At 40.7% G+C, this 23,073-nt stretch overlaps 1 protein-coding gene and 1 pseudogene across 1 annotated transcript in view; both read left to right on the top strand.

Annotated features, from left to right (window-relative positions):
* TLL2 (tolloid like 2) overlaps positions 1-23,073 on the top strand; it is a 135,168-nt gene that overhangs the window by 54,313 nt on the left and 57,782 nt on the right. Inside the window, exon 4 of the mRNA XM_049790830.1 lies at positions 19,531-19,665. Coding sequence (XP_049646787.1) covers positions 19,531-19,665 — 135 coding nt within the window. The remainder of the gene's footprint in view (positions 1-19,530; positions 19,666-23,073) is intronic.
* On the top strand, positions 5,298-8,609 carry LOC125994987 (60S ribosomal protein L7-like 1; annotated as a pseudogene).

The raw sequence follows: 23,073 nt of genomic DNA, 5'->3' as shown, positions 1-23,073 counted from the left end.
CTTCTGCCTAGTTTTAGAAATGTATGCTAGTGGCTTACTGTGCACCTTTCTGTATTTTACACACATATTTATACACACAGTTGTGTAGATATAGAGATGTGCAGATAGATATGTAAATACACATCTTGCATATTTCTGGGACCACTTCAGAATCCTCTTTAAGATCCATATGGGTTTCTGGAGAGATAATACAGGTACTTTTCTTACATGTGACTCACCTCATTTTGATCCTTTGTACTTCATGTGGTCTCCTGAGCGCTGCCAACATAGAGACAGGAGTATCCCCTCAATACCACAGAGTTTGGCCCAACAGCCTCCCCCAACTCATAAAAGAAAATTATCTCCATGGGTTGTCTTTCATGATCCTGGGGGTTGTTCCTTCTACTGCTTCCCTCTTATCTGCTCCTTAGCTATAGGCATTGCTTGTGTTTTTAGAGTTAATTCCTTTGTTAGACTTAAAAGGACCAAACCAAATAAAATTGTATAGGCAAAACACATTTGGGTTTTAATATCAATTAACCTCTTGATAGCTATGACTTTTGGAAGTTTTCCAACTCTTTCTCTGAGGACTGGAGATAAAATTGGAAATATTTTTTTAGCAAAATGCATAGCCTAGATTCTATGTGTTCTAGGCCCTAGAACATCAAAAATTCTCATTGAATGCAGCTTCTCCACTTCTTTCTCTGCACTTCCACCTCCAAGATGATGCTATCCAGCATTAAAAAACACCACTACCTCTGGACTAGGTGCCCACAACTGCTTACCAGCTGCACAGAAACACAGTGAAAGAGGGCAGCAAGAAATGCCTGCTGCAGCTCATTAAATCCTTAAATCCTGCCTCTTGTTGGGTTGGGAATGGTTCTCAGATAGCAACAAGAGACCTGCTGATAAATTTCTGGGAAACCCCAGCAGTGTTTGATACCCGCGGGGCCATTTTTGGCTGTAGTTGGTGATATGATGATGGGTTTTCCTATGATATGATAATGCTCTAGCTAGGTGGTACTTGGGGGCACCTGAAGTGCTGGGGTGGCTGGTAGTAGCCAGGGATTAGTCTCAGCAAGGCAAGTGCTCTACCCCTTTGAGCTTTTCTCCTGGTTATTCTCCTGGAGCTATACTTATTTATTGACTTTGATTTGGGGCCACACCCAAAAGTGTGCATGAATGTCTTTTGGCTTGGTTTTCAGGGGTCACTCCCATATGTATTTTAGGGATCTTGCCCAAGATTGAAGAACAAGATTTAATATAGGGCTTCTGCATGCAAAGTCTATACCAGGGGTCCTCAAACTTTTTAAACAGGGGGCCAGTTCACTGTCCTTCAGACTGTTGGAAGGCCAGATTATAGTAAAAACAAAAATTATGAACAAATTTCTATGCACACTGCATATATCTTATTTAGAAGTGAAGAAACAAAATGGGAATAAATACAATATGTGGTCCGCGGGCCATAGTTTGAGGACCATTGGTCTACACTCTAGCCTGTGTTATATTTCTAGCCCTTCTTGGGATTTTTATAGATGAGAATGACAGAATCCTCACTATGCTCCATGCAGTTGTCTAAATTCATTATCCATAGGTCCTCAAACAACCTCATTTGTTTGAAGAAGGTAATGTCAAGAGTAGGCTAAGACCTTTTCGAGCATAACAGCAACAGAGAAGCTTGAGGAAGAAGGGGGAAACCAGAGGTGAAGTGAAGGCTGTCTTAGCCTATCTATCCTGACTCTCTAGGACTCTGTCAGGACCAGTGTGGGGCTACTTTCGTTGTTGTTTCTATTGGGATTAAATATAGACAAGTTGTATTCAAGTCAGATTCTTCTTCAATCTCAACCCATCTTTTATTGAATACTCCCATTACCCCAGAAAAGAAATCTTGTTCTTTTCAGAAGAAAGGACATGAGGGAATCCCTGAGACACTGGGTAGATGTAGGTGTGTTTCTTTTCATCTCATGGTGCCCCTCAACCCTGATGTGTGTTTGAGAAGGATCAGAGACTTGCTCACTCAACATACCCTTGTGAGATTCCTAGCGCCAAGGAATCCACCTCACCCTAGAGGAGAGGCCAGTATGCCTTTCAGGTCCGATGAGGGGGTCAGTCAAATGGGGGCCTGCCTGCTCCATGTATGGAGCTGTAACTATTTGGATCAGGGCTCCTCAGACTTTTTAAACAGGGTATCAGTTCACTGGCCCTCAGATCATTGAAGGGCTGTACTAAAGTTTATTAAAAAAAACTATAAACAAATTCCTTTGCACACTGCACATATCTTATTTTGAAGTAAAACAAAATGGGAACAAATACAGTATTTAAAATGAAGAACAAGTAAAGTTAAATTAAGAAACACCACTATTTCAATGGGAACTATGGACCTGCTTTTGGTGGGCCATAGTTTGAAGACCCCTGCATGAGACTGAGAGAAGTTGAGAGACAGAAGGAAGGAGGGTAGTCGGAGAGTGTGGTACACATCCCACACATGCGCACTGTGGGCCCAGGATAAGTCGCATGCTATGCAGGACAGGCATTGGCAGCAAAAACACCCTTCAGTCTGGATAAATGTCCTCAGTAGGCCACACATGGCCCATGGGCCATAATTTTGGGGCCCTGAACTGGACAAGGCAAGATTTTGGGGTCCCTGTTCAAAAGAGAGAAGGTTACATACTTGGTGGTACTGAACAGACAATGCAATCTGCACCTTCTGGAGAATGGGGACCCTACAGATGTGGACATGAACACACCACCAAGAAAACAAACCCCTGGCTGTCCCTGCCACCATTGGGCCTGGTGTCATGGCTGAGCCTCATTTCAGACACTGTGCTCAGATACAGGACCTTCATCATGACTCTCACAACTTTCATTGAGCCTCATAGTGACAGGCTTCCTGTCATTCAACATTCATGACATCAACAGGCAGTAGCAATAAAATATTGGAGTGGAAGAGGTGAACGACTTTATCTTGAGCTCAACTACCTAACCTCAAATACCATGTGCTTCACTTTGGAGCTCTACCATGATTTTGCAATTCTTGCACTTGCTTTTGGGGGGGAGCCACACCCGGTGGCACTCAGGAGTTACTCCTGGCTCTGCACTCAGAAATCACTCCTAGCAGGCTCAGGGGATCATGTACGATGCTTGGGATCAAACCCAAGTTGGCTACGTGCAAGGCAAATGCCCTACCTGCTGTGCTATCATTTTGGCCCTGATTCCTACACTTTTAAGTCACTAGAAGAACTTAGAAAAGTACATATGTGGGACAGCGAGGTGGCGCTAGAGATAAGGTGTCTGCCTTGCAAACGCTAGCCAAGGAAAGATCGCTACCATGGTTCGATCCCCTGGCGTCCCATATGGTCTTCCCAAACCAGGGGCAATTTCTGAGCACTTAGCCAGGAGTAACCCCTGGGCATCAAACGGGTGTGGCTCGAAAAACCAAACCAAACCAAACAAAAAAAAAAAAAAAGAAAGAAAGAAAGAAAGAAAAAGAAAAGTACATATGCCTGAACACCATGTTAGGTCAACTGAGTTGCATCTCACAGAGGAAGTAGATGTCATCATTTTTTTTTAAAGCTTCCTGGTTGGGACTAATGTGGAACTAGGTTGGAAAATCAGGGTGCAGAATAACCCCATGTCCTCTTGAGGGAGAGTCTGCACTTGGAATTGCTAGAAGTAAGAAAGTCATAGAGCTAAGAGGGGCAAAGGGACTGGATTGTCCCAAGTGTTTTCTGCCAGTCTCAGAGTGACCAGAGGCAAACTGAAGATTCACCATCAGACCTTGGGTTGGTTGAGCTAGACTGATCCTGCTTATGACATGGCCATGCCTCCAGTAGGCAAGGGACATCAAAGAATTACAAACATTCTGTATTTTCAGAGCATAGGGTCCACTTCCAGAGCCAAGAATTTAGATGGACTCTCTCTCCAGCCTATGCCATGCTCCCCCCAACCCCCGCCAGCATGTTAAATCCTTTTAGATGCCCTGAGCTCCTCTTTAAGTGCAGGACTCTTGGCCATAATAAATAATTACATCCTTCTATTTGGATTCCAATTCCAGATAGTAGTAATCCAAGAAAATCCAATAATGACAGTTGCATTAAGATCCTTCTTCCAGGCTAAGCAGAACATCTGTTTAGACATATTTTTAATCGGCAAATGCTTCCTGTGTTGAGTCCTCAGCAAATTAAATTTCTCACTGGACCGAGAGGGAAGCTGTCATTCAATAACCATCTCTGAAAATTACACCCCAGTCTCTTTCCAGGTGCATTTAGGATTTTCCCATGCTGACTCGCTTGCATACCAGCCCTCATAGTCCCGGTCACATGCCTATGAAGAGAGCATAGCTTGTTTGAGAAACAAGCTGTGTCTTCCTGTTAGTCCCTCACGCAGAAGTATTTCACCCCCCTCCCTGTTCTCCAATGTGGAGTTGGCGGCAAAGGAAAATTAGGAGACTTGTTGAAAACCATATGGGAAATGAATAACAAACTTCCACTTGCTCCATTGCTGCCTGTGATTACTTCAGACGTGATGATTCTCAGGATTAAACATTAAGAGCTTCAGGGCTGCCAGCATTTCCGAGGTTTCCGCCACAGAATTGTTTGGACTGTTGGGTTGTTTATTTTTAGAATAATTTGTCCATTCCTCAAAAAATGCATTCAGGATACAAAAACCCCGAATGCTTACCAGCTGCCAGGCCCTATGCTGGGTGTGAATGCGGCAGGCAAGAAGCCCCCTCAATTCCTGCCCCCGGGGGAGCTCCCAGCCCACTGTGTCAGGTTACATTCAAAATTTGAAGTTGATTTGGAGATCCAGCTAGGAGGATAAGTTCAAATGCCTCTTGAAACCATGGCAGGTAATGGATGAGAGAGTTAAAGTGAGAGTGAGACCAAAATGGGAACATGCTCCACTTCGGTGATGGGATCTGAATACATCATTGCTTTATCTTTTCACTTAAACAAATAAATTGAAAATAAGAATATTTATGTGACACCCTTGATTTCTGAAAGTTGACTTCTAAAGATTAACACCCATACACTCACACTCACACAATGTGGGCCAAAAGAGTCTGGGCCAAACAAAACACATCTGTGGGTTGGGTTACTTCCAAGACTTGCAAGTGTATGACTTCTGATCTAGAAATTCTAGGAGCAAAACAATTATTTTCAGGTTTAAAATGTATTACCTGCCAACTTTCTGGTTCTGGCAATAAGACCAGCTGAACCTTTGTACAAACACAGTACGGGTAAAAAAACAAAAGCTTTCTCCCACCCCACATTAAAAACAGAGTTTAGGCAGAGGATGTGACTCAAGCAGGAGAACACATGGCTTGCATGTGCAAGGCACTGGGTGCAATCACTGGCTCCTCACAGTACGTCCTCAGCATCGCAGGGAAGCCCTTGCTGACCCCAAGACTGACAGTACACCAGCTCAGTACACTGAGGCAAGTGGCCCCTGCAACCACAAAGGTAATTTATGGAGAATACAGAGTTAAGCTCCTAGGAAACAAAGGGAAGTTTCTATGATCAGAAAAGAATAGGAATTATAAATCTACTGGATCAAAGAAAAGGTTAGGGGCACAAGACTAGGCAGAGAACAGTAATATTGGATCAAAACTTGTAGGGTTAAATTGTTATCTTAATGCCCATGAAAGAGTGATAGAAGCACAGAATATGTGTCCTTGGTTTCATCTGAGGAAAGAAAGGGAGGGCTGAGGTCTCATGCATAAAATGAGTTTTTAAAGGTTTCCTACTTATTAAAAAGAAGTAAAACTAGGAAAACTCTTGTTCAGTGTATTAGACAAGTGACCAGAAACTTGCTATCTTTCCTAGGCTCAAACTCATGAAACTCATGACTTCAAATTGCATTTCTTTTATATAGGGAAATCTTCCATTTACAAAATAGCATAAACATTGATCTAGGACCCATAGACTTCCAGGAGCCCTGAAAAAGTGAAAACTGGGGTCAAATTGATGATTGTCTGTGGGACTCCCACTTAAGTAAAAATTCCTTCTTTAAAAATAAACTTTCAAATAAAATCATATAAAACATAGCAACATAAAAATTTAATCCAAGATAAACCAGAGTGATTTTATGGGGGCTAAAGCACTTGCCTTGCACATAGCTGAAACTGGTTTAATTCCTGATATCTGAGAACTGCTGGGTGTGGCAAAAACAACTTTAAATTGGAGGCTGGAAAGATAGTAAATTACCCTTGTATACATTTGACCCCAGTTAGATCTCTGGCACCATATATGGTCCCCCAAGCATGGCCAGGAGTGATTTCTGAACACTGAGTCAGGAGTAAGTCCTGAGCCAAACTGGTAGTTGTGCAAAAACAAAACAAGAATTTGGTCCATGAAGGAGTGTTAACCCTTAGCAATAAACTATTAACTTAATGTGCTAATAAAGATAAATAGATAAATAGTAGAACAGAGACTAAGAAAGACAAGTCGGGCTCAGGAATAGGTATAAAGGACTACAGGAACACCTGGACAATGCAGTCCCAGTGCTGGGCAAAACGCATAGCTTTGATGTTGGGTTGTCTTGGTGGCTCTAATCCTGCCCATCCATCACTTTTCAGCCCTGCTTTCCCTCCAGCCCCTATCTCTTTCCCCAAGACCTTCCCATGAGAATCAGGCTTTCTCTTCACATGGTTGCTCTTATGGTGGGCCTCAACCAGGATATCCAGGTGGCCAACCCTTGGCTTCTTCTCCCGCCATATCTACCATGCATATCATCTGGCACACCTCCTGTGAATCCTTGGGTTTCTGACATGGCAGAAATGGGAGCAATGATGGACAAGAAACTATAGAAGAAAATGAAGACAACTTATAAAAATGGCGTACAAACATCACATTCATGGCATCACACGTGGCACTTCTCTTCACAATGACTAACTGAATGTGGGGCTGGGAACCTTCCTCAAGTTTTTCCAGTTCAGCTCTCCCATCAAGCTTTCAGACACCATCTTAGACTGGGAGAATTAGTCCCCACTCATGATCCCATCTACTTATTCAGCTTTAACTGACTGGGGGAACTGAGAAAAATATTGCCATGGGCTTGTTGAGATCATCTTGTCACTGCTTGAATAGAACTTATAGTTAATGAGTTTAGCAAAAAAAAAAAAAAAGGTGTGTTTTGGAAGGCAGCACTTCTCACTACTATAATACCAATGCCCATGAAAACTTTTTTTGGAAGATGGTAGAAGCACTGTCTTTTGGAAATAAGTTTTGAGCTAAATGCTGAAGATAACTCTTAAATCTATAAAATATGATTTAAATTTTATTTTATAATAATTAATCTATGGTTAGGGAGATATTGTGAAAAACATATTAAGGGGTGGGAGTGCTACTTTTCCATAGTTGAAGGATAAGTACTAAGTCCCTGTACTAAGTCTCTGTCTGATATATAAGACACAAAAGAAAACAAAACAAAATCCACCTAAATCTGTATGATTATAATGATATTGAGGAATACTAAAGAAAGAACACAAGATGGAAAATAGAACAAAAGATATGACAGATAATAGGTGAAGACATGACTAAATTAAACTAAAAGGATGACTCCAACTGCAATAATAGAGACTGAAAATTTTAAGTACTAACTTTGAAGTACTGAGGGAAAGAGATGCCAATTTAAAATTCTGTATATTCTAAGTTAAATTATATTTCAAGAGTGAGAATGGGCTTGCATTGTAGTTAGTAGCATTGGAAATATGGCAGAGTCGGTGTAATTGAAAAAAAAAATACCTTTGGTTCCAGAGAATCTACTGAAAAAGAAGACTTATCAGGCCCTCAAAGCCACCCATACAAAGCAGATGCTCTTTTTTTTTTTTTTTTTTTTTGGTTTTTGGTTTTTGGGTCACACCTGGTGGCACTCAGTAATTACTCCTGGCTCTATGCTCAGAAATCACTCCTGGCATGCTCTGAGGACCAGATGGGATGCTGGAATTTGAACCACCATCCATCCTGGGTTGGCTGCATGCAAGGCAAACACTCTACTGCTGTACTATCTCTCCAGCCCCTCAAAACAGATGCTCTTATAAAATAGAATGGAAGAAAAGAAAACTCTATTTAAACAACTAGAATAGTTCCTGCATGATTCCTGGCAGGAGAAGCATGACCAATTGCATCTCAGAAGACTAGAAGTAAAACCTCATGTCTTGGAAGTACCAGATAACCATTACTTGGCCTTTGTTGTTTGCATCCAAAGGACTGGGGGTATGAGTTTACAGGTAGAAAAGACTATTTCAAGACTCAGTTTAACAAAGATGTTCAATGGTGTCTTTATCAAAGTGACTCCTCACACAATCCGAATGTTTTGGATGGCGGACCATATGTGACCTGGGGATTTCCAAATCTGAAGTCAGTCCAGGAGCTCATTTTGAAATGTGGACAAGCCAAGGTTAACAATACGATCATCCTGTTGACAGGCAACATGGTGATTGAAGAACATCTGGGGATGTTCAATGTCATATGCCTGGAAGGCCTCATTCATGAAATTGCCTTCCCAGGAAGCATTTCCAGGCAATTGCCATGTCTTTTTTTTTTTTTTTAATCCCCTTTCAGCTCTCAGTTGCCCATCATGCCACCAAGAGTAGAGTGGTTTTCCTCAAACTAATCAGGGATATCTAAAAGCACAATACAATGAAAGATTGTGTGTGTGTGTGTGTGTGTTTAACTCTTAATTGCCGTTTTTGCTTCAGAAGCTGGAGTGGAAGGGACAATCAGGAAAAGATAGTGACAATTCTGTAGGTGTTTCTCATCACAGGCCCAGTTTCAAAGGGCCCTGTGATTTCTACTTTGACTACTACTACTGCTTTATCCATGAGTCAAAGATGATGGGCAGGCCATCTGGCTGGCTAGGGGCTACACCTTTCCTCCTCTACTCAGAGCTGCTAACTGGGTCAAGGGGCCATCTTGAACAGAGACTGTTCTTGGGTGAAAAAAACTCAAAGGGGAAAGAGGCAAATAAACAGCACAGAAACAAAAGAAAAATGTCCTAGTATATCAGGAATAAATTAAATATAATTCATCTGTGAAAACAAGGGAAACGACTATAGATATTTATTTATTGTTTGTTTGTTTTGGGGCCACATATGGTAGTTGAAGATAAGTTATCAAAATGAACAAAAAACTCATGTCCAAGGAGACTTCTGCTTTTACCATCTTCTATTCCAGGACTTGTGCTGGGGCATGAATTCAGTCATGCACAAAAAAGGAGCACAAAACTTAACAAAAGCTTAACTGAATTTGGGCATTTCTGGGGCTTTATTGGGAAAATTTTAAATAAAGCACAAAAACTATTCCACAACCAAAAAAGAAAAAAATGCAGATGAAGTAAAAAGAAAATAAAGTGAGAATAAAATGAGATTGTTATTATCATGAATGAATAAGAGCTGCATTTTCGAAAATAGATTTGGGATATAAGAATTAGCAGTGAGCAAGTAAATAAATTAATATGGAGATAGGTATTTGTATTACAAACAAACCAGTGATAATGGTAATTAATTGTATGTGGGCCTCTTAAAAGTAAACAGTAGCATGAAAAAAGGAGGATATTTTGATGAATTAAATTGGGCTAATATCCTTGTAGTCCCAGAAAGAGTGGATATTCTGCTTTCTTCAGCTTTATTCTCAAACTCATTAGTTTTGATTAAAATCGAACACAGTACTAAGGAATAAAAAGGGGATAATGTAAGTAAAAGTAAATTTGGGAGAGGGGTAACTTTAACTCAATAGAAAGCATTAAAGAGAGAAAAACCTGGGGCTGGAGAGGTAGCATGGAGACAGGGTGTTTGTCTTGCATGCAGAAGGACGGTGGTTCGAACCCTGGCATCCCATATGGTCCCCAAGCCTGCCAGGAGCAATTTCTGACTGTAGAGCCAGGAGTAACCCCTGAGCACTGTCAGATGTGACCCCCCCAAAAAAAAGAGAGAGAGAGAGAGAGAAAACTCAAAGGGGAAAGAAAGGCAAATAGACAACACAGAAAAAAAAAAAAAGAAAAATGTCCTAGTATATCAGGAATAAATTAAATATAATTAATCTGTTAAAACAAGCGAAATGACTATAGCTATTTATTGTTTGTTTATTTTGGGGTCACACCCAGTGATGCTTAGGGGTTACTCCTAGCTATGTGCTCAGAAATCGCTCCTGGCTTAGGGACCATATGGGATGCTTGGGGATTGAACCGCAGTCCGTCCTAGGCTAGTGCAGGCAAGGCATATGCCTTACTGCTTGCACCACCACTCCAGCCCCTATGGTTATTTATTTTATAAAATAAATGTGCTTGGAAGTCACTCCCAAAGGTGCTCAGGGGACCAAGCAGTGCTCTGTATGGAACCTGCGCCTCTCATATGCAAATCATGTACATTAGCCCTTTGAACTACTTTCCTGGCCCTCTAGTCCTTTATTTTTGTTTTAAGAAATATAATTTATTCACAGAACACCAGTTGAATGACTGAACTCATAAAACCATAATTATACAAAAGACTAATGCAAATAGATGAAAAACTGAGGCAATACTAATAAAACTTGATAGCAACATTAATTTTGAGTTAGTCTTTTTGACTTAGTCATAAGCATGATTAGTAATAAATTAATCTTTAATGATTAAAAATATTTCCTGAAACCTTTAACAATTCTTGACTTTTTTTATTTAACCATAGCCTTGAGTAATAGTTTTTAAAAATTGAGAATGAGAGCAACATTGGACCCTACTTGTGACTCAGAAACAGTATTTTGATACCCAAATCAATGATATTTGAGGGAAAGAGAAGCAGTAGGACAGGTGGAGAGATCTTCCAGTCTCCCCAGCTGGACTTTACCCAGCCACACAGTCCCAAGAAACTGACAAAGACTAGACTCAGAAGATCCATTTTCACACCCATGTCAGTGCAACTCATAAAGAGTATAGCTGCTGTGCAATGTCAAAGAAGAAAATTCCAAAGGAGTATCCATAAGCTATTTACCAAATGCACCCCACAGACCTAAAGACAGTGGTGGAATTTAGTTAAAAACAAAACAAAACAAAACAACTAGGGGCTGGAGAGATAGCATGGAGGTAAGGCATTTGCCTTCCATGCAGAAGGTTGGTGGTTCAAATCCCGGCATCCCATATGGTCCTCTGTGCCTGCCAGGGGCTATTTCTGAGCCTAGAGCCAGGAGTAACCCCTGAGCACTGCTGGGTATGACCCAAAAACCAAAAAAAAACCCCAAAAACTAACAAAATGGGGGCCGGGGGCCAGAGAGATAGCATGGAGGTAAGGCATTTGCTTTTCATGCAGAAGGTCATCAGTTCGAATCCCGGTGTCCCATATGATCCCCGTGACTGCCAGGAGCAATTTCTGAGCATGGAACCAGGAGTATCCCCTGAGCACTGCCAGGTGTGACCCAAAAACCACACACACAAAAAAAGCAAACCAAAATGGGGGCCGGAGCAGTGGCACAAGTGGTAGGGCATTTGCCTTGTACATGCTAACTTAGGACTGACCGTGGTTTGATCCCCCAGCATCCCATTTGGTCCCCCAAGCCAGGAGTGATTTTTGAGTGCATAGCCAGGAGTAACCCCTGAGCATCACTGGGTGTGCCCAAAAAGCAAAACAAAACAAAACAAACAAAATTAACACCTCACCAAAAATATATTACCCAGCCAAATGCTCATTCAAATTTGAAGGAATGATACACAGCTTCATGGATAAACAGCAGCTCAGGAACTTTACAGATTCAAAACCAACATTAAAAGAACTGAAAGGGTACTTTAAGACAAGACAAACTCCAAAAATACATTAAACTTCTAAAAAAAGGTACAAAATTCTATGACAGTAATCTCTCAGTGTCAATTGACTAAATGCACCAATTAAGAGACAGAGTGGCAAAATGGATCAGAAATTTTAATTCAACATTCTGTTGACTGCAAGAAACACACTTAAATAGACAAAGACAGACTCAAAGTCAAAGGTTGGAAGACAATTCTTCAAGTAAATAACTTCCTCAGAAAAGGTGAAAGTGGGCATACTAATATCAGGCAACGTAGACTTCAGGCTCAAAAAGGTTATAAGGTATAGAGATGGTATTTCTTAATAATCAACGGGTATGCACATCAGGAAGAAAACACACTTCTAAACATATATACACCTAATAAGGGGCCATCAAAATGCTTAAAACAACTGTAACTAGACTTGAAGAAAGACATCAATAGCAACATAATAGTAATTGGAGACTTCAACAGCACTTTATCGTCTATAGACAGATCAACAAGGCTAAAATTCAGCAGGGAAATACTGATTTTGAAGGAAAAATAGAAGAGAGGGGGTTAGTAGATACATATAGTGCTTTTAATTCCCCCCCAAATCCAAATACACATTCTTTACCAATGCACATGGGGCATTTTCCAAGGTAGACCACATGCTGGACCACAAAACATGCCTGCATAAAATCAAGAAGAAAAATTGTATCAGCTTCAAGAGGACCAGTCTATGGTAGAAAGCTTGCCACAAAGAGTGGTGAATGAAGTTAGGGTAGTGACTGGTCCACTGTGACAATGGTAGTTGGAACTGATCAGTCTGGACAAGAACTGGATGCTGAAAGGGTATAAAACAGGAGTCTCAAACTCGTGGCTCGCGGGCCATTTCTGGCCCTCCGTACAACATTTTGTGGCCCGCAGCCGGCCTTCAAATATCGCAGTATTCGCGATTATTCGCTTACCGAATAATCGCAATAAAAATCGCATTAGTAAGAAAAAATCTCATTAAACATTTGCATATCCCAAGCAGCTCCATTTGGGGTATGCAAATGTTTAATGCGATTTTTTTTGCAATTTTTTCTTACTAATGCGATTTTTTATTGCAAATATTTGGTAAGCGAATAATTGTGAATACTTTGCACCTAGAGCAGACGTCATTTCCAATGCTCCTGCCTGCTGTCCCATGCATTATCAGAGGCCTAAGGGAGAGAAGTTTATTACAGAATTAGATTTTGTCATACCTTCATCATGACTTCATCAAAACCTGCAGTGAAGAGAAAGATTGATGACGAGCACAGACAATTTCAGGAAAAGTGGGAGACGCAGTATTTTTTTGTTGAGCACAGGGGCATCCCCACATACCTTATTTGCTCAGAGAAAGTTGCAGTGCACAAGGAATACAACTTGAAACGCCATTATTCAACTAAACATGCTGAGGAATGTGCGAAAATATCAAGGAAATGAGAGAGCCAAATGGGTTGCCAGTCTTAAAGCATGTCTAATGAGGCAACAAGATTTCAAGAAAGCAACCAAAGAGAATGTTGCATCAGTCGAAGCTAGTTACATGGTTAGTGAGATGATTGCTAAGCAGGGAAACCATTCACAGAAGGAGAGTTTGTTAAAAAATGCATGTTACAGGCTGCAAGTATTATCTATCCAGAAAAGAAAGGTCAATTTAGCAAAATCAGCCTTTCTGCCAACACTGTGGTGAGCACATTTCTGACATGTCAAGTGACATTTATCATCAACTGTATGAGAAAGCCAAATGTTTTGATGCATACTCAGTTGCTCTTGACGAGGGTACAGATATAACAGACATTGCGCAGCTCACAATTTATGTCCATGGTGTTGATTGCAATTTTGAATTGACAGAGGAGCTGCTCACAATAATTCCAATGCATGCCCAGACCACCACTAATGAGATATTTTGGCATCTGTGTGATGCCATTGAGAATGCAGGTTTGCCATGGAAGAGGTTTGTTGGAATAATAACCAATGAAGCGCCATCGATGACAGGGAGGATGACTGGGACTGGTGGCATTTGTTCAAAAAAAAACTTGAAGAGGAGGGTGTAGAGAAGGCCATTGCTCTTCACTGCATTATCCATCAGCAGGCCCTTTGCAGTAAATGCCTGCTGTGTGATAATGTGATGTCTGTTGTTGTGAAATGCATCAATCAAATCAGATCCAGGGGCTTAAAGCACAAGAGGTTCCGTGCTTTTTTTAATAGGAAATGGAGTCAGAATATGGAGATGTGCTCTATTTCACAGAGGTACATTGGCTCAGCAGGGGAAATGTCCTGAAAAGATTTTTTGAGTTGAGAGAAGAAGTGAAAGCCTTCATGGAGAAAGATGGGAATGCTGTTTCTGAGTTGAGTGATCACAAATGGCTCATGGACTTAGCTTTTCTTGTTGACATCACACATAAGCTGAATGTACTAAACAAGATGTTACAAGGCCCAGGGCAGCTTATCAGTACTGCCTATGACAACCTGAGAACATTCTCCACAAAACTTGTGTGATGGAAATCCCAGCTCTCTCAGACAAAACTTTGCCATTTCCCAGCATGCAAGTAATTTGTGGATGCAGGCATACCATTCAGTGGTGAGAAATATATTGATGCTATTTTAAGCTAGAGAAGGAATTTGATCACAGATTTGCAGACTTCAAAAAGCACAGAGCCACTTTCCAAATTTTTGTGGACCCCTTTTCCTTTGATGTGCAAGATGCCCCTCCTATGCTTCAAATGGAGCTCATTGATCTGCAATGTAACTCTGATCTCAAAGCCAAGTTCAGGGAGATTAGTGGAAAAGCAGACATGCATGGGCAATTTTTGAGAGAATTGCCCCCCAGCTTCCCTGAGCTTTCCCAAATGTTCAAGCGCACCATGTGCCTTTTTGGGAGCACATATTTGTGTGAAAAGTTATTCTCCACATTGAACTTCAATAAGTCAAAGTACAGGTCTAGACTTAATGATGATCATCTTTAAGCCATACTGAGGATCTCAACTGCTTCCTCTCTAAAGCCAAATGTGGTTCAGATTTGTGAGAAGAAGCGCTGTCAAGTCTCTGGCAACAAGGAATAGGCAAAAGATGCCATGTTTAAAGAACTGTTCATGATCTTCACTCAATTTTCTATTCATGTTCAGAAGAAATAATTAAACTGTTAATAATGACGTTTGAGGACTTTTTTTTTTTTTTGGTGAAATCCCTTATGTGGCCCTGACTCCGACTTTGCCTCCTGCGACCCCCAGGTAAATTGAGTTTGAGACCCCTGGTATAAAGTGATGCATGGTGCATTTCATTAGCAACAGTGCAAACCACAGTGGTGGGAGAGACAGAGACAGAGAGAGAGACAGAGAGAGAGAAAGAGAGAGAGAGAGAGGTAAAATGCCTGCCAGAGGCAGGTGGGAGTAATTCTTGAGAGGGAAACTAGGGCATTGGTGCCAAGAAATATGCACTGTTCAAAGACAGTAGATATGAGGGCCAGAAGGACTGGTCCATGGTAAGAAGCTTTCCACAAAGACCAGGGAATGCATTTAGGCTAGAGAAGAGACCACTATAACAATGATAATTGGAAATTATCAGTCTGGACATGAATTGGATGATAAAAGGAGGTAAAATGATATTCATGATGTCTCTTCAATATTAGTATTGCAATCCACAGTTTCTAGGAGAGAAAGAGTGAGAAAAAAATCTGTTATAGAGGTTGGTGGGGGGAGGGGGGGAGAGCATGAGGTAAACTGGGGACATAGATGGTGGGAAATGTGCACCGGTGAAATAATGGGTATCGAATATTGTATAACTGAAACTCAATCATGAACAACTTTGTAACTGTATCTCATGGTGATGCAATTAAAATTATTTAATATAAACAAAGTTTTAAAATTTGGGAATGATGGCAATACACAATTAGGGTTAAAGAACTTTTCTCAATAATTAATATGCCAAGACATTTAAAATTATTTAAAATAGAATATCTGGGTACTCTATTTAACATCTTTTACCTCCAATCATTGGAATTGATTCACATTATTTCAGGAGTGTTTATAAAAACCAATCAAGTGTATGAGGTTACAAAGGGATGTTTAAAATAACAAAGAATGAATGTCAGAGAGTGGGTCAATCATTCATGATCAGAGCACCAAATGTAACTTACCACCTGTTAAAGTGTTCCTGGAACATAGACATACCATTTAATTTACATATTGTCTAAGGTTTTTTTCATGTGTTTATATCAGAGTGAAATAAAGTGTCATCTCAATAATTAGAATTTTAAATAAAGCACAAAATTACAAATAATTCAAATAATAAATGAACAAAATATTTCAGTAGACAATTCCCTAAGAAAATGTATACAAGGCATTAATAAATACATGAAGGGCTATACAACATTAGTAGGTAAATGCAAATCCAAACTACAAAGAGATGCCACTTCAAATTTATTCTGAAAGCTATAACTTAAAAAATGGGCACTAACCAATGTTGATGAAAATGAGGAGACATCAAACTCCAGCAGTAGCTGAAGAATAAAGCCACTACTATCGGAAAATGTATAAGAAAGAGTAGCTATTTTGGAAAGCAACATTTCTTCTGAAAGTTAAATCATGAGTGACTGTGATCTAGCAAGTCCTTAGTTATATACTCTGAGTATAATTTTCAAGTGAATTTGAAACATGTGTCCATATATAAATGTGTACAATAGTGTTTATTTAGCATTATGATTACCAATAGGTGAAAATAACCCTAATGTCCTTACTGAGGAATTTAGCTTATATTAAATATGGTATATACACACAATGGAATATTCATTCATAAAATGGAATATAGTACTAATTATTGCTAAAACTTGAGTGAATCTCGAGTGTCCTTAGTGAAATAAGTCAGACACCAAAGGCCACATTAAAAACATTTTTTTTTGTATTTTTTCACAAGTTTTTCACAGTTGTGTTTCAGTAACATAGTGACAGTGAAGTAGGGCCATTCCCACCACCCGTGTTGAACTCCCTCCACTGTATTTCCTAGCAATGCACCTGTACCTTCACCCTTAGCCCACTATACTGCTAGTGTAACAGGTAAAATGTCTGCCCAGAGGCAGGGGCATTGTATTGTATATTTTGTGTATAGCTTGTTATAGTTTGGGTCTCTTGATTCTACTGTCCTTGACATTGGTTTGAGTATTTAAGGGTTTTCTATTTACATTCTATGGTCCTGGGTCCCATCCACCTTTTTTATTCCTTTCCTCAATTTGTGGGGAGACATAAATGGGAGGCAGAATCAGATGATTCATGTTCTATGGTTCTATTAAAAAATAAAGGCTACGGCCCTTATCTAGAAGCTCTAAGTATAAATAAGATTGAAAAAAAGGAAAAGAAAAAATGGGGAGCAGATGTGGCAAACATTTTTTTTTGGTTTGTTTGTTTGGTTGTTTTTTTTCCTTCTCTTTTTGCATATGCACAGTAAACATTGGGGAAATTAGAAAGAAAATTTCTTCGACCTAAGAGACACAGGATATCTCTACCCTTGAAAAATACTGACATGAGACTGACTGACTATAGGCTCTGGGCATGTTAAGTCTTTCTTTATGGTCCCGGGAAAAGTTCTGTTCAGTCGCAGTTGTCAGAGTCATTCTTCTGTAATTAAAGATTTTGGTTTTTGTGCAGATCCTAGGGCAAAGCCTAGGATAAAGTCTTTCTTTGTGCTCTCAGGAAAAGTTTTGCTCATTCAAGGTTGTTGTAGTCAATCTTCTTAATTAGTGATCTTGGGTTTTGCACAGAACTTACGACAGAGTGTCTTCTGATTTCTTCTCACTGTTAGGTGGTGAGATAGGCAACTTGCCCTTAGATGGAGTTGTTGCTGCTTCCTTGTTGTCAGGTTGTTATATGAATCTACCCTGGAACAAATTGGCACCAGAGTAGTATTAAGATCTTCCTCAGGGGGAGTTTGATTCCTGGTGCTGGTGCAGGAAACTGTGCCAGTTCTAATGTTTTATCTGGGCATCAGGATTGGGCGGTTGATGTCCAATCACATGAGGACTAAGTCAGGTCGCCATGACAAGTTTTCAGGGTAGAAGGCGCCCCTCATTATAAAATTCATGAGTTCTCACCCCTATTAGATACGAACTTCTTTCTATACCTGATTTCCCCCATTTTAGTGTGCAAAGGCCACATTTTATATGATTCCTTTTATAGCACACAATGACCATTTATAAGAAGCAATTCCACAAAAAGTAAAATTCAATTACTGATTGCCTGGGAGCAGGAGAAATAGGGAAATGATGGCTTATAGACACAGCATTTCTTTTTAAAGTAATGAAAATGTTGTGCTGTTCTATGTGGTATGGCTGCACAAGGTTGTAAATATTCTAAAACCCACTAAATTAAACTATATTTATTTATATATATTTATTATTTATATATAATATATATTTATATATATTAAACTTGTGATATATCAATTCTGTCTCATTTTTTAAAAGGGAGACTAAAAGCTAGAAAGGAAAAACTAGAAGTGAAAATAGAAAGTAACAAAATTAAAGAAGAAAAATGAAAAGATGGCTGGAGAGATAGTACAACAAGTAAAGTTCTTGCTTTGCATGCTATTGAGGTGGCCATGTTTGATTCCTGGCATCCTATATGGTCCTCTGAGCCACCAGGAGTGATTTATGACAACAGAGCCAGGAATAAGCCCTGAACACTATCAAGTATGTCTTCTCCCAGATCCCCCCAAAATAATGAAAAAAGTCAATAAAACCCATAAAATCTCATACTTAGGGAAAGCAGATAAAAGCTAAAGAATAAATGCTACAAGTGAGAATAATGAAGTGTTCTAAGCAAAAAGACTGAAAAATGAAACTATAGTTTGTCAAGATGGTGAATAAAATGAATATTCTATTTCTTAGGGTGAGGGGTCCCAGATTTGAATGATTCTGTTTCACTTGTCTCTCTGTTTCCAGGACCTGATCAGCATTAAACACAGACTCTACCTTCCCCCTTTTCTCTCATAAAGACACAGAACTGTCGAGACTGAAAAGAGCTGTGGGGTGAGGGTGTTCTCAGGCTCTGCCTGTTCCAGATGGGTAGTTTATAAAGAACATATTTCCCCAGCATCACAGATTGGCTTACTTGGTTGTATGACTAAATTCTTCCCCGAAGTTTGCAACATTGATGGCATTTGGTCAAAGCAGGGAGTGATACAGATTGTTTATCTCATGATGCTCTGTGGAAGAGAGCACACCCGTAACTTGCTTCATCTCAAAGGGCTATGGTTGTCTGGCCCACTTGATTCTCTGACCTACAAGTCACTCCTGAATCTGTGGTTCCTCAATTTGAGGTCTTCAGCAAAATTGCTGGGGTGTAGTTCAGCAATAGAGCACTTGCCTTCAGGTGTGAGGCCTTGGGTTTAATATTTGGCACTACACACACACACACACACACACACACACACACACACACACACACACACACACACACACACACCAGCACACAGGGTAGTTTTGATGAGATAAATCTGCACACTTTGCATGTGGGAGTCCCATGGTTGATCTCTGGTACTATGTAGACCCCCAAGCATCGCTGACTTTTGGTCTCCATAAACAGATAACACACAAGCAAAGTTCCAACAGCTCAGAGACATTTCTCTCTTGCCTCATTTGAAAAACTATCTCCTGAAGTTCAAAGCTACAAACACACTAAGTACTCGCTTTAAAACACTTATTTGTAAATATTCCTTTAGTGAATTGGTGGGTAATATATTTCTCATCATGTGCAGAAGAATGATAAAGGCAACATCAATGGCTGAGTGACTTTTTTGCAGATGGCCAGGAGAGCACCATGCTTCCACAGAGTGCGGGGACCAATTTTCCCCGGGTCCGAAGAGCAACAACCTCAAGAATTGAGAGGATATGGCCTGGAGGGGTGATCCCCTATGTCATCGGCGGGAACTTTACTGGTCAGTAACCCCAAAGGACTTCTCCTCCGAGGTAGGGTGCTTTGGGTCTCTATGTTGACAATGTCTCTTCCAGAAAGGACTTAGGGTGGCTGGAGCAGGCACAGGGGCCACAGGAGTTCCACCTGCTCACAACGCGTGTCTCTACAGGACAGCATGCTAGGCTGGAGAAATTGGAGGCTGATATACCAAAGAGAAGATGGGGTGGGGTGGGGTGAAGGAAAGGCACTTGTTTCACATGCAGCCAACCCAGGACCAATCCCCAAGATGCCATAAGTGTCAGGCTCTGGTGAGGGGGGTGGTGGACCCCAATGAGGCTGATGCAAGGCAAGAGTCTCTTCCAGCGCATAGCCTCAGAAGCTAGACTCTGGAAAAGGAGAGAAGACTGCAAGCCACAGACCACATGCAGGGAAGCATTGTCAGAGCAATAAACTTCATTTATTGAAGGTAGGGACAAGGATTTTAAAGGCAAACTTTAGGCGGGAAACAGAATGTGGGTAATACAGCCTAGCTATTACAGCAACAAGATGGTATGTGAAGACATCAGTCACAGGTCCATGACATCATTGATTTGGATGGTATGCAAAGATAGCAGTTACAATGCGCATGGCATCATTAAATCAGAAAGTCTGTAAAGATAGTGGTTGCAATGCTTATGACACTATTATCTTAGATAGTTTGTAAGGACAGGTTGTTTGACCTGGATGACTTTCTCCTTAGTTCATCCTGCATTCATAACAGCCAGGACACAAGTCTCTAAACAGAGATTTACTTTTATATTCAAGGCCAGCTTGCAGAAATCCCCTTATTTTCCAGCCTCTCTCCCCATACCTGAGTATTACCAGTAGTAATCACTTGTCTGACCATGGCTCCAGCGCTTATCAGCAGGACTACCTGGAACAAACAAGACTCTCCTGCGTACGTTCCCTCTTGGGTTTATGGAGATGATAATAGTTTCTACACATAGGTTGAGTTGAGAATATGAGTTACTTTAGACCTCAAGCTTTTGCTGCCTTTACAGAAAAATAGAGTGATTCAGTGACTGTAAACTTTCCTTGTTCAAGTGAACAAACACAGGAGACTTCAACCACCTGCCTGGATCATTCCAGCACTCCAAGGTTGGAGTGGCAACATTGATTTAGATAAAAATACTTAGAATAGTGCCTGGTACATAGTAATTAGGTTTGATTTTATATTTGGTATATTATATTGAATACTTTCATATAGATTTAGGTGTTTTTCTTTTTCTGAGAGTTCTCAGGGTCAATTCTGATCTCTGTGCTGGGGGTGAGGTGGTTTGCTTCTGGGGAATACTTGGGGGACCATACAGTACTGGAAATTGAACCCGGATCATGCAAAGCAAATGTCCTAATCCTGTCATATCTTTTTTAGCCCAATTTTATTATTATTTTGATTACTTTAATATGCATTGGCACTAATGGGATTGAAACCCCTGACCTTAACCTTTAAAATCCTCCTCCTGAGGGACCGGAGAGGTGGCACAGTGGTAAGGCATTTGCCTTGCACGTGGCTGATCTAGGGTGGACCTTGGTTTGATTCCCAGCATCCCATATGGTTCCCCAAGCCAGGAGCAATTTCTGAGTGCATAGTCAGGAATAACCCCTGAGCATCATCGGTGTGGCCTCAAAACAAAAAACAAAGATAAGGGGCCGGGCTGTGGCGCTAGAGGTAAGGTGCCTGCCTTACCTGCGCTAGCCTTGGACAGACCGCGGTTCGATCCCCCGGCATCCCATATGGTCCCCCAAGCCAGGAGCAACTTCTGAGCACATAGCCAGGAGTAACCCCTGAGCGTCACCGGGTGTGGCCCAAAAACCAAAAAAAAAAAAAAAAAAACCAAAAAAAAACAAAGATAAAATAAAATAAAATCCTCCTCCTGAGATAGTACAGTAAGATGCTTGCCTTACATCAGGGGTCTCAAACTCGCGGCCCGCGGGCTATTTGCGGCCCTCTGTACAACATTTTGTGGCCCGTGGCTGGCCTTCAAATATCGCAGTATTCGTGATTATTTGCTTACCGAATAATCGCAATAAAAATCGCATTAGTAAGAAAAAAATCGCATTAAACATTTGCATACCCCGAGCAGTTTCGTTCGGGATATGCAAATGTTTAATGTGATTTTTTGGAGATTTTTTTCTTACTAATGCGATTTTTTATTGCGAATATTCGGTAAGTGAAATCCCTTATGCGGCCCTGCCTTACCCCGACTTTGCCTCCTGTGGCCCCCAGGTAAATTGAGTTTGAGACCCCTGCCTTCCATGCTGCTGACCCAGGTTTGATCTCTGACCTCCCATGTAGTTGCCTGATCCTGCCAGGAGTAATTCCTGAGTGCAGTGCCAGGATTAACCCCTGAGCATAGCCAGGTATGGCTACTAAAACCATTAACTGAAGTCCCATCTCAGTGATCCTTGTTCCTCTCCCACCTAGTCTTGTGCTGTTCCTGTAACCTCTGTGACTCCTGTGCACAAGCTTTACCAATTATTACGCTTGTTGGAATGTGTCCAAGCCATCAGCCCTTAGCACACTTGGAAAATATTCTTCTGTCAGCCCAAAATTCTCTTTCCCCAGATATTTTCCAGTTGACTTCTTGTCACTTGAGATGCTGTGTCCACAGAACTTCTCTCTCTCTCTCTCTCTCTCTCTCCCTCTCTCTCTCTCTCTCTCTCTCTCTCTCTCTCTCTCTCCCCTCTTTTTCCTCTCTCTTTGCCCCCACTTTTCTCCTATCTCTCTCTCTCTCTCTCTCTCTCTCTCTCTCTCTCTCTCTCTTACACACACTTTTGAGGCCATAGCCCAAGGCTTCCAGATGCTTCTTTGTTAATTATAAAGTGACCAAGATGTTCCTGGTTTCAGGGTGTCCCAATCTTATTTGGAGATATAGAAGCATGCCCAAATATTTTATTCTTTCATATCTTAATTACACTCTTCCAATCTGCTGTGTTTTCCTACTCAGATTACATAACTTATGTCAAACTAAATTAATTATATATAGAACTTTGCACAGAGATGTTATGCTATGGTGTAAATGAGTAGAATCACTGTCTTTGGTTAAAAAAAAAAATGGGGACTATAGGTGTCCATGAGTGGAACATAGTACTAGTGGGGCATCTTCCAGAACCTAAAATTGTCTGATTTAACCTTTGACATTTACTTTTTAAATTCAGAAAAGGATGTTCAATACAAAAGCAAAATTAGGAAACGTAGAACACTTTTGAAACTTATTTTACCTCTTTTTAATTTGCAGACTTTTCTCTTTCGGTTTTGGTAATTTAGGAAAGTTGCATAATATTCTCATTAAGGGAACCCTTCTGTTTAGTGACTTTCTATTCTGGGTCACCAGAGCAAGCTGTTTTTAATCACTGGAGCAAGGCTTGTCCTGAGTCTGCATGTCTTAAA

This window comes from Suncus etruscus, chromosome 17 (assembly GCF_024139225.1).
Source record: "Suncus etruscus isolate mSunEtr1 chromosome 17, mSunEtr1.pri.cur, whole genome shotgun sequence".
NCBI lineage: Eukaryota > Metazoa > Chordata > Mammalia > Eulipotyphla > Soricidae > Suncus > Suncus etruscus.
This window is presented reverse-complemented; position numbering and strand designations above follow the sequence as displayed.